This window comes from Panulirus ornatus, chromosome 30 (assembly GCF_036320965.1).
Source record: "Panulirus ornatus isolate Po-2019 chromosome 30, ASM3632096v1, whole genome shotgun sequence".
Lineage (NCBI taxonomy): Eukaryota > Metazoa > Arthropoda > Malacostraca > Decapoda > Palinuridae > Panulirus > Panulirus ornatus.
The window spans coordinates 24,773,841-24,786,394 of NC_092253.1; the positions used below are offsets into that span (position 1 = coordinate 24,773,841).

The 12,554-nt window shown below is 36.4% G+C and overlaps 1 protein-coding gene and 1 long non-coding RNA gene across 8 annotated transcripts in view; one reads left to right on the forward strand and one right to left on the reverse strand.

The window, feature by feature from the left end:
- LOC139758500 (UDP-N-acetylglucosamine transporter-like) overlaps window positions 1–8,903 on the forward strand; it is a 28,814-nt gene extending 19,911 nt beyond the window's left edge. For all 4 annotated transcript variants that reach the window (XM_071679988.1, XM_071679987.1, XM_071679990.1 and 1 more), the window contains 3 exons: window positions 2,416–2,489; window positions 5,782–5,922; window positions 7,792–8,903. In XM_071679988.1, the coding sequence (XP_071536089.1) occupies window positions 2,416–2,489; window positions 5,782–5,922; window positions 7,792–8,433 (857 nt within the window). In that variant the 3' untranslated portion in view covers window positions 8,434–8,903. The remainder of the gene's footprint in view (window positions 1–2,415; window positions 2,490–5,781; window positions 5,923–7,791) is intronic.
- Window positions 8,904–11,762: 2,859 nt separating this feature from the next.
- LOC139758502 (uncharacterized) overlaps window positions 11,763–12,554 on the reverse strand; it is a 33,433-nt gene continuing 32,641 nt past the window's right edge. For all 4 annotated transcript variants that reach the window (XR_011714858.1, XR_011714856.1, XR_011714857.1 and 1 more), the window contains one exon: window positions 11,763–12,266. This is a non-coding gene — a long non-coding RNA (uncharacterized lncRNA). The remainder of the gene's footprint in view (window positions 12,267–12,554) is intronic.

The window sequence follows — 12,554 nt, forward strand, 5'->3', positions numbered from 1 at the left end:
AGAACAAAAAGATGTTTTGGAAGGAGGTAAAAAAAATACGTAAAACATATGATAGGGTTGATAGAGATGCTTTTTGGAAGGTCTAAACAGTATATGGTGTGGGAGGTAAGCTGCTAGAAACAGTGAAAAGTTTTTACTAAGGATGTAATGCATGTGTACGAGTAGGAAGAGAGGAGAGTGATTGGTTCCCAGTGAATGTCGTTCTGTGGCAGGGTTAATTTGTTTATGGTTGGGGTGGTTAGGGAGGTGAATGCAATAGTTTTGGAGAGATGGGTGAGTATACAGTCCATTGGGGATGGGAGGGCCTGGAAAGTGAGTCAGTTGTTGTTTGCTGATGATATAGCACTGGTGGCTAATTCGAGTGAGAAACTGCAGAAGTTGGTGACCGAGTTTGAAAAAGTGTGTGAAAAAAGAAAGTTGAGAGTTAATGTGAATAAGAGCAAGGTTATTAGGTTCAGTATGGTTGAGGGACAAGTTAATTGGGATATAAGTTTGAATGAAGAAAAATTAGAGGAAGTGAAGTGCTTTAGATATCTAAGAGTGGCCTTAGCAGCAAATGGAATCATGGAAGCAGAATTAAGTCACAGGGTGGGGGAGGAGGCGAAGGTTCTGGGAGCAATGAAGAATGTGTAGAAGGAGAGAACGTTATCTTTGAGAGCAAAAATGGGTATGTTTGAAGGAATAATAGTTCCAACAATATTATATGGTTGCAAGGCATGGGCTGTAGATAGAGTTGTACAAAGGAGGGTTGATGTTTTGAAAATGAAATGTTTGAGGACAATATGTGGTGTGAGGTAGTTTGATAAAATAAGTAATGAAAGGGTAAGAGAGAGGTGTGGAAATAAAAAGAGTGTGGTTGAGAGAGCAGAAGAGGATGTGTTGAAATGGTTTGGACTTATGGAGAGAATGAGTTAGGAAAGGTTGACAAAGAGGTTATGTGTCAGAGGTGAAGGGAACGAGGAGAAGTGGGAGACCAAATTGGAGGTGGAAGGATGGAGTGAAAAAGATTTTGAGTGATCGGGGCCTGAACATACAGGAGGGTAAGAGGCGCGCAAGGAATAGAGTGAATTGGAATGATGTGGTATACTGGGGTGAACATGTTGTCATTGGACTGAACCAGGGCATGTGAAACGTCTGGGGTTAACCATGGAAAGGTCTTTGGGGCCTTGATGTTGATAGGGAGCTATTGTTTCGGTGCATTACACATGACAGCTAGAGACTGAGGGTGAACGAATGTGCCCTTTTTGTCTGTTTTCCTGGCGCTACCCTGCTGTAGAAGCGGATAGCGATGCTGTTTCCTTGGGGTGGGGTAGTGCCTGGAATGGATGAAGGCATGCAAGTATTTATATACAAGTGTATATGTGTATATATCTGTGTATGTGTATGTATGTATATATGTATATGTTGATATATATGTATGTATATGTGCATGTATGGGTGTTTATGTACATATATGAATGGATGGGCCTTATACAGTTTAGAGGTGGGGGAACAAGGCAAAAGGAAATTGAAGGAGGAGCAGGGATATAATGGAGTGAAAGACGTTTTGAGTGTTTGAGGCCTGAGCTTGCAGGATAGTATGAGGTATGCAAAAGATAGCATGAATTGGAGTGATGTCGTATACAGGGGATGACATGCTGTCTGTGGGCTGAACCAGGTTTTATGAAGTAGTCATGGAAACTATGGAAAGGTCTGTAGGGCTTGTTTTTGGACAGGGGGCTTTGGTTTTTGTTCATTATATATAACAACTAGAAAATGGATGAGACTAAATGAGGCCATTTCTTTGTCTGTTCCTGGTGCTCCCTCAGTAAGGTGGGAAACAGCAGATGGGTTGGAAGGAAAAGGAATGATGTTTATATTTACTTTATGTATGACTACTCAAGGACTTCGTTCTAAGAAAGAGTCCTGGAGTTACCCAAGTCAATCTTTCCAGAGGCTCCTGCAGCCCAAGGTTGCACTATTTCCAATAGCAGGGAAAATTGGGACTTCTTTGGTTTGAGAGTTTCTTTGACAAATCTGTACTCCGAGTAACACAACCTCGACATAGATGACGTTTCAATCACAATGTAACCTCATGCAGGGGAGTCTGGTAACACACTATAGTGACACTGTGGGAAATAAAAGGATTGCAGAACTGCCAGCTGCAATAGCTTCCAGCCCACACTGTTGAAGAGAAGACTGCTATGCTGCCAGATGGAACCATGCCTTTTAAATACTTTCTTCCCCAAAGAGTTTCATATCTTCCCACTTTTACTGTATCTTTATCCATATCATTAAAATGTCAACATGGCTCGTAACTCCTCATATGATCTTCATAGACTTGTTGTTGCTCTGAGAGTGTTAATTTCATGAAGATATGATGTGATTTTGCTCCAAAACATGGTGTGTTCATTGTCAGATGGTTTTCATTTTCAGCTGTAGTGATGACAGAATTTGTGAAGCTTTTGGCATCTCTCCTATTAGTATTCAAAGATGAGGGCTCCATACAGGTAAGTTGAAATGCTCTTTTATCATTCATGTGTGTGGCTGAGAGCATCTGGTAACCTGTATCACACCAAGAATATGATGATCCTTATGCAGTGTGTAGTTGTGATTGTGATGAATTCATTCTTGAACTGTCACATATGATCATACTCTTATACGTTTGCCTTTCCTCTGACCATTATTCCTAACCACAAAATAATCCTGTAATTAGATATCATCTCTTCATGGTCTCATACTATAACATCTCATCCTGCCATATGGATTATCAGCTTCTCTTTCAATATGCTTTGATTTACTTTTCCATTCATATCTGCATCTTCTTTATTAATCCCACTTTCCTTTCCAATAAAATCTTACCTACCTGCCCTTACCTCACTTGTCAGTGATCTCCCTTCTGTCCTTGATGTTGCTTATGTGAAATAGTAATGGCCAGATAGCAGCATTCTTCTTGAATATGTGCATATGAGAAAATTTATATTAACTTTAGCATTACCAGACTCCACCTGCATATAGATACACTGCTCCAAAGGGAGCCATCACTTCCCTTCTAATGCATGTATTACTGTACTGAAGCCACAGAAGCCCCGTGAAATGGGCCATGGGGCTATGCAATTAATTATTAACTCATTTTCAGTGGGATCTGATTTAGTTTTCCTGAATTGTATTCTGCCTGTTTTCTGGTTTCCAATGCTTTTAGTTTTATGGAACTTAAAGAACATTTCTATAAACAAACTTAACTTAAACCATTTTAACCTGAACTGATTTGTATGTTTTTGTAATGTGCACATTTAACAGGATTATTAAACATACTGTTCTCTTGGATGCTTGAACTCAAATCTCCTGCAATATGAGACTAATACTGTACCACTGAGGCTTGGGCACATCTGATTTTTCACATACTTCATTACCTGGATGTAGAAATACTTGTAAATTATGTTTAGAAAACCTGAAAGAAGTAGGTTGTGCTTCATCGTCAGCAAGATGCTGAATTCAGTTATTCATTAATCACCAAAATTCTAATAAATTGTCTTTTTGACTGAATATATCAAAATTGTCACCTTTGGTTATACCAGTTGCTTATGTAAGGATAACAGTTTCAATGTGCTGTTCAAATAACATATCTCATACATGTATTAGAATTTCCACAGTCTTTCCCCATTTTCAGTGCTTTCATGATTTATGCCATCTCAGCTCATTCTTCTATTGGAATTAAGGCAGTAAGATTCATACACAATCAGCTTTAGGTTTTAACAACTTGAAAGATAGTTATGTGTCTACACTACAAATGAAACCATTAAACACCTGTAATGAAATATTGCTTCCTCATCAGACTCAACCTGAGCTTTAAAACAATAAGAGTTGTTTTTCATTTTTAATATAAGCTCTGTCCTTAGCTCCATTCTATTTACTTGGAATTACTTTTGTACATTTGTAATTATCTATTTGCACATTGATGTTTGTATCACATCTAGGGGAAACAGTTTAACCAGTTTTAACAACTTAAATGATAGTTATGTGTATACACTACTAGTGAAACCATTAAACACCTGTAATGAGATATTGCTCCCTTATCAAACTCAACCTGAGCTTTAAAACAATGAGTGTTATTCTTCACTTTTGATGTAAGCTGTATCCTCAGCTCCAATCTATTTACTTGGGATTACCTTCGTACATTTGTAATTACGTATTTCCACATTGATGTTTGTATCATATCTAGGGAAACAATTTAACCAGTTTATCTGTAATCTCAACAGTACATAAGAAGATATGTATTAGAGAATGAATATAGCTAAGTTCTTTCCTGAAGATAGTTTTCTATCATTTACTCATAATATCTGTTTTAAGAATGTTTTCATTTACTCTTTGAGGTTCTTGATAGATTTATTGATATCAGTGTTTGCATTTGATAGAAACACAAGTCCAGTGGGTCATTGATAACTTATTCACAAGTTAAAATTCATTTTGTGAATACCTCTTCAAAACCATTAATATCAGCTGTGTGATTCTGATACCTCATGCATTATGAGAAGCATATTACATACTTTGTTTTTGAATAAAGAAAAAATCTGGTAATTGAGGATATAAAGGTAGAATATCACTTGTTTGGTGAACAATATTCACGGCACACAAAGCTGGGAAAACCCAGTCTCTGATATGCAGAATTTGCAATTCAAACCCTTGACTGCTTCCTTTATTAACTCAGTATCTCCTGTGTCTAAGGTGAAAGTTGTATTTTGCCACAGGATATTTGGGTATTCGTCCCTTTCGTTTGTCAGCTTATGGGGTTTGGCTTAGAAGAGAATGCTTGTATTCACTTGATCCACCCAATGTAGATAGAAATAGTGTTGATAGCCAGGTAGGTAGACTTGATTAGCTAAATTTCTGATCTTTATTATATCCATTTAATCCAGAAATTTTGGCACATTTATAGAATGAGTATCCATCTTGCATAAAGACTGTATTTTAAGAAGCTATTATTTTTCAGCTATCTGTCAAGCTCAAAAATATTTTTTTGAGCATGAAAGAAAGCCAGGAATACAATAGCTTGTAAAAGCATGAAAAATTACTTTGCAATACTTTACAATTCAAGCAAAGGATAATGCTGGGATTAAGCAAAGCATTTTGTTTCATTCAACATGAAAAAGTATTTGGTGCCTCCCAACTGGACTTGAGTAATTTGCTCCCACTTGTTGGCAGTGTTCAGCACCATGACAGGTATATCACATAGTTTGTTAATCATATGCATCAGATTTGCAGTTGTTGTATGAGTATTGATGTCATTTTTCCAGTGCTTTTCAACTTCATATGCTCTCTCTAATAAAAGATGAAACATGGTCTAGAGTTTGTCACATATTCACTGCACACAAAGCTGGGAGAACCCAGTCTCTGATATGCAGAATTTGCATATCCTGTCTAAGCTTGGAAAAAAGGATTTCAGCATCCCAAAATTTGTTTTTGGTGAGTAGTTGTCCCCAATTCTGATAATACAGTTCTTATAATGAGTATGTCCTTTAGATACAGAAGTAGCACATCATTGACAGCTTGTAAGTCTTGGTTGATCCAAATATCCAGGGAGAATTTTTGATCATATCTTTTTATTCTTATTTAGTTTAAACTGAAAGAGCTTTTGCTTTGCCACTTGATTATTTTATGTTGGCAAGAAATTCTTTTACAAATGGTTTTGCATACTTTGTTAGCCACATTGATTCTAATTTCATTTTAGCATTCATTTTAAGTACTAATGAGTTTGTTGATGTAAGTGTCAGAATCTTCACCAATGATTCTTTGCTCTTGTAGCACTGGTTCATGGCACTCTACACTCAAATTTGGCAGCAGAAGATCAGCACACTGAAAGTTTGTGTCCCCTCACTTGTGTATCTCATCCAGAACAACTTGTTATACTATAGTGCTTCAAACATAGATGCTGCTACATATCAGGTAAAAAATTGGTAGTTGATGGATCATGAACAACTTTTTATACTTTATTGCTTCTGTCATAGATGCTGCTGGGTATCAGGTAAAAATTTGGTCATTGATAGATCATGAAATCATGGTAATATTATCTTGGAAAAATTTTATTGATAGAATACATTCAAAGTTGTGTAGAATTTTCTTAAAGCTAACAGTATTTTGAAAAGTAGATGCAATAATGAAAGGACGTTTATTTTATCATGATTTTTGTAATAAACTATTATAGACCTTGCTATTAAGATAGACTCTGCATACATAGATTGATTAGAATAAACATTGTCATAGATGTTATTTCATTATATGTCAGGTGATTTTATTTTCATACATATTCGCCATTTCCCATGTTAGCGAGGTGGCGTTAAGAGCAGAGGACTGAGCTTGAGGGAAAATCCTCACTTGGCCCCTTTCTCTATTCCTTCTTTTGGAAAAGTACAAAACAGGAGGGGAGGATTTCCAGCCCCCCCCCACTGTCATGTCAGGTGATATTTCACAATATATAGTATTTTGATTTATGTCACACAAGTAGACTTCATACTCAATTGATATATTGTTCTGCAAAACTTTACATAACTAAAATGTATCATTACATATTATCATTTTATTTACAACTTTTTTCATGGAAATTTCTTAACAGTAAGGATTGTACTTCAGAATTCAAGCTTGTATTATAATGTCACATCCATATAACTTGCATTAAATTGGTATTTCAATACCACTTTGAAACAGTGTAATGAAATAGATTTTTAAGGACAAATTCAAACTGATCAAAACTTCAACACTAAGGCCTCTCACTTTTTATCAAACATATGATATTGCCCGAACATACCACTGTACTTTAATGAGTTATGACATTTGTTTTGGTCATGGGTCATACAAGTGTATGCTGCGCTATATAGGAACCAAATGAAATCTTAAAAGATGCATTGCTATATGTGAAAATTGTGGTGCCTTATATTATTTTTTTGCTCAGTGAATGAAGGTATAAGTAATATTTGTGCTGAGTTAACATTCTGTCATGTATTGAGTGTTCTTATAGAATTCTTATATTTGACAGCAGTACCTCACTGATTACATAAAAGTAAATGATGGGGTGCCCTTTATCCAAAGTCCTTGAAGCACTTCCTCCTTACCATGAGTACGTTTTCTTATACAGTAGAAAATTTCGTGAAGTTGAAGTTAATTTCAACCATTTGAGTTTGAAAGAATACCATCCTGATATTCCCTTTGTGTTGTAGAAGGCAGAAAAGATGGAAGTGGGGACCTGGAAACCCTCTTATCCTTGTAATTCATTTTCTGAATTTGAGAACAAGAAAGAGCCACATGAGGAATGTTCATCCCCATCAAAAGCTCAGGTTTGGGTCACTATATGCATTGATGTCCCATAAACAGGATGAGAAGAAAGGAAAGATAGCGACTATGTTTAGGGAGAGAAACCTGGATGATCTGGCTTTGAGTGTATCTAAGTTAGAGTATCAGGGCTTAAACATGCAGTAGGATGTGAGGCATGCATGGGATAGATAAATGCAGTATACTAAGGGCAACATGTTTTCACTGGGCTTAACCAGGGCATAGGAACCAGTCAAGGAAAACCACAGAGAGGTGAGTAGGGCTTGCTTGTGAATAGAGGCTTTTGGTTTTGATGCATTATACATGACAGGTAGAGAACTGATGCGAAGAAATGAGGTCCTTCCACATCTGTTCGTAGCACTACCTTGTTAACAGGGGAAACATCAAACAAGTATGGAAAAAACCCATTTAGAAATGTAAATGCTTAGGACACTGGATGAGCTATATACATTAGGAGTTACTTATGTTTCATTATCTTGTCCCCATCAGGTTACCAACCAGATGAAGATTCTCACAACTGCCATTTTTGCTGTGTTGATCCTTCATAAACGGCTTCGTGGAACACAATGGGTATCACTGGCACTGCTTACAGTGGGTGTTTGTCTTGTTCAGATCTCCTCATCTGATAAGGCATTCAACTCCACCACTACTGTGCAGAATCGTGTTCTAGGTTGTGTTGCTGCAGTAGGTGCCTGCTTCTGCTCTGGTTTTGCTGGCATCTATTTTGAAAAAATATTGAAAGGGTCAGATGTTTCACTCTGGGTCAGGAATGTACAGTTGTCCTTCCTCTCACTGCCATTTGGTTTAATTACATCATTCTTAAATGACTACTCTGCCATCATAAAAAAAGGATTTTTTCATGGTTATGATGCTTATGTATTGTACCTTGTGGCCTTGAATGCCATTGGAGGATTGCTTGTAGCCATGGTTATTAAGTATGCAGACAATATTCTGAAGGGTTTTGTAACATCATTAGCCATTATCATATCCACTGTTTTTTCAGTATTCATGTTTGGTTTTGAAATAACTTCCCAGTTTGTATCTGGTGCAGTTTTAGTGATTGGTTCAGTCTTCCTGTACAGCTATGAGCCTAAGAAACCTACAGCTAACCCCAAGGAAGTATGGGTGTGAATTGTGTGATTCTTTCAAGTACTTCTAGCTTTATTATGCATATGCCAAAGTTCTGTTTACTTTCATATGAAATAATTTACATAACCTTAAACCTCTTTAGTTTACATGACCTTAAACTTCTTCATGGAATGGAAAACCTAAGATGCATAGAAGTGTATGTATTTTGATTATAGGGTAACTTTAGCATTCACAGGAAATTGTGCATATGAAACTTTCATGAGTTTACGTATTGAAGGGGGTAAAAATGGCTTATTGCAAATATTTTGTTTTTTAACTCGAGATATGCATGAGGGCTGGTCACTCTATCATATCATGAACTCTGACAACCTAATCCTTCTTATTGACAGAGTGACACCACATGAAAATTAGGGAACAGGATAAACTGTGTTATTTAATGATGGAACTTGTGCATACATACAGATCTATGTCCAGATGCTATGTTTTGAAATATGATTCCCTGGCTTAATTCAGATTTGTGCCATTATTTTGGTAAAATCCTTGAAAGTGTTCATAAGTTAAAGTGTAAGATAGTACTGATTGAAATGAGAGGCTGCAATGGTCATATCCTTTTGTCATGAAACATTAGAATGTGTCCTTTGGGTCTCTTTTTAAGAACAGAAAGTATAGGCATATGTCTTCAGAGTGATTTACAAATAACATAGAAAGTTTAAACGCTTGTTGATCATTGATGTTACTTAGAAAAAAGCCCTCTTTAATTTCTACACAACAACCTGGAGTCCTGTTGAGAGCTTGTACACAGTGACACTTAACACTAAACTATGAGTAGCTTGTAGTATAATCATTTTTTTTTTTTTTTTTTATTTTGTTGCTGTCTCCCGCGTTTGCGAGGTAGCGCAAGGATAATCATATGATTTGTTTATATTACTTTCCCTCAAAGAAATTGTACCTGATGTCTTCTTATGCAATTTTATTGTGTACGTCAAGCTGTATGTTCCTGTAAAGTCAGTAACTATTTTTGACATTGTGCTGCCAATGAATCCCACAAACCTCATTAGAATCCTCCACCTTGTGATTAGTGAAGCCTTAAAGACCTTGCTAATCACAGAATGATATCATAGAAATAACTTGAATGCCATACTCCTTCTTATAAAACCTGCAGATTTGCTCCTACATGATTAGTTGTCTAGTTTGAAATGCGCTTTTTTTTTTAACAGTTAACAGAGTTTAAATGGGAAATGCTCTTAACCCTGTCAAGTCAGTGCAGCTGGACTCTTACACAGGGAGACCAACTCAGACAAATTATAAGCAAACCTGATGGGCCAGCTGATCAGATCCCTCAAAAACACACACAATGATTTCAAGCCTTTGTCCATCCCTGAACACTAGCAGGAAAAATTCTTTCTTCATAGTACTAGACAGATTAAGATGTAATAGAATGAGCACTATATTTCTAACTGAATAGTACATTCATAGGTTGAAATTTTTTGACGAGCACTATTTTTAACTGAATATTACATTCATGTTATGTTGAGGAAATTTTTCACCTTTACCCATTCAATTTTTTAGATTGTTATGATCTAACAGGCATATGTGATACCTGGCTGTATTCACTTAAAGTATGTACATGTGGTGACCTCTGAAGCTTCTATACCAGTAACCACAGTCTCATTGGCTTGTAGCTTGCCTTTCAGTTGCAGTATTGACACATGAACTTGAGAATTTTTTATTGCTCAACATGTTTCATTGATTCCAGATCTACAATAAGTGTAGGAGTCAGAGGAACTGCAGAATTACCTGGTAATTTGTATATTGTTTTGAGATCTAAGTATGCCCATCATGTAACATGTACGTTAAGGCAAGTTTGCCATAATTCGCATATTTCTCTACTTAGGTATGTGTATTTTGAGGTAGCGCGAATTTTTCTATGTCATCTGTTCATTGTTTGAACCATAGATTACACACATGGGTATTGATTAGAACATTTTGTATAGAAATGGCTTCATTGCTCTTGGGTAGTTAACTTGAAAATAAGTATATTTCATCTGTCTAAAGTTGCAGTGAGGTTGCAGTTCCATGTGAGGTCATATGATAAATCATACATGATTAGTTCCCTCATTAGTAGTTATGGCCAGGTATTATTAGGATTAATTTATAATAAATTGTGTATAAGGATAACTTACAAGAGAGTATTTTACAGGTGAATTGAATAATTGTCATGTTTATGAGACTAGGTTTTTTCAAGAGTTTCTTTGCTTAGGTCACCCACTAGTTTTATATTCCAACCTTCCTTATAGTCTCCAGGCATTCTTGGTTAGACTAGGTCATCATTTATATGAAAGCAATGACAGAGAATACGATGATAGTAATATATTCATTTGATTTGCCATCCATCCGTAAAACACAACTGTGTGATATAGAGTATCAGTTGTGGGGCAGGGGTTAGAATGTAGAATATGTAAAAGTGATACCTCTGACCTGAACTATACTGATTTCGTTAAAAATAATTGTTAGCAGCTGTAGTGTTTCCTTTTCTCAGATGCAATACATTTAGGGAGAGCTTCTTTCTTCAGATTGGCATCACTAGACATATTTACTTTTCTCTTTCTCTTCTACATCTTCAAGAAGTAATGATTTTACTTCATCGCAAAGATATTGCTATTGTGATTACATGATGGTTTTTCATGCTGTTTCATTGTGGAGAGGATTTTAAGAATAGGTATTAGTCACAAAATTCAAGTACAATAGGCTTAGATTAATGATAATGACTGCATTTGTGCCATTCGTAAATAGAGAAGAATTGTTTCATGCTTTCATTCCTGCGATTGTGTCTTCCAGGGTGATCATCCAGTGCCCCATTTTGCTCATTGTGAAGGGGTAGTGAAAATTTCAACACTGTGACTAACAAATTTATTAACAATTTACTTATAGGTGTAGGAAATTAAAACAAAAACTAAAACATGATAATTATTGATGATCTTAGACCACAATCCTCAAACATATACATACTAAACAATGTTCCCAGAATTCACAGGTTCCATAGGTTAACAACACTAAGACATGTTAGTACTTCAGGCCAACTGAATCCACCAACTCTTGTAAGTTCCAATGATATAAGCAGATACCATGAGTTACAACATCATACAGACTTCCAACACAATGGAGACTGTGCTAGGTTCCATACAAATCTCCCAACCAATCAGTGGAGACTTCACCCAGTCTTCTCATGGTCCTGGAGTTATCAGTAAGAGACTGTCAACTGAATTGCACTATGTCTTCACCAAGCCAGTTACTTATGAGACATCATCAAGCTAAAATAACCTTCATCCCAAAAATACACATTAGTTAACTAGTTTTCCTTGGGGCTTTATGACAAGTCTGTAAAGTTTAGGTTTTTATCACTGACAACACAAAATGACCACTTGGAACAGTTATCCAAATTGTTTACCACCTATGTCCTTTATAATCTAACAAATGACACTCAACACTTTTTGCCTAATACTACAACACTAAACGTGAATGTTTTATTACTGAAACTTGCGTAGAACTTTTTGCAAACATAAAAATTCAAGTATAGTAGATAAGGCTGTCTAGCAGGTAAGGAATCTCAAAACAACAGGCTAGTGTTATAACTCTTAACATTCCCATTTACTTGCAGCCTCTGTACTATACATATTCACATGAAGAAGAGGATAAGAGGGAACTTGAAAACACCCTGCTGGATGGAGCCTAGGATGACTTACTGCCTTAAACTTCTGGTGCAATCTCTTTCGATCTGCCTCCTCTCCTCACCAAGGCTTGCTCTCAAATGTTCCTCATTGGCCACTTGTAGCTTTACCCCAGACTTAGTGTGGTTTCGATGGTTGGTGAAACCACTAAAATCCATAAGATGTTTGATTGTTAGTGACCTTGTTACAATGCATTACTGTAAACATTGATATAACTGTAGCTTAATGCATTACACTTCTGCTACATTGTGCCTTTACCAAGTCTTACTTTTACTGCATATTACTGTAACAGAAAATATAATTGCTGGTGCCAACAAGGTGATGCCAGGAACAGATGAAGACAGGCCTTATTTGCCCAGGTCCACAGAAAGCAGAACCCTCTAGCCACAGCAAAGCCCCACACACCTATCCATGGTATTCCCAACTAATTCAAAT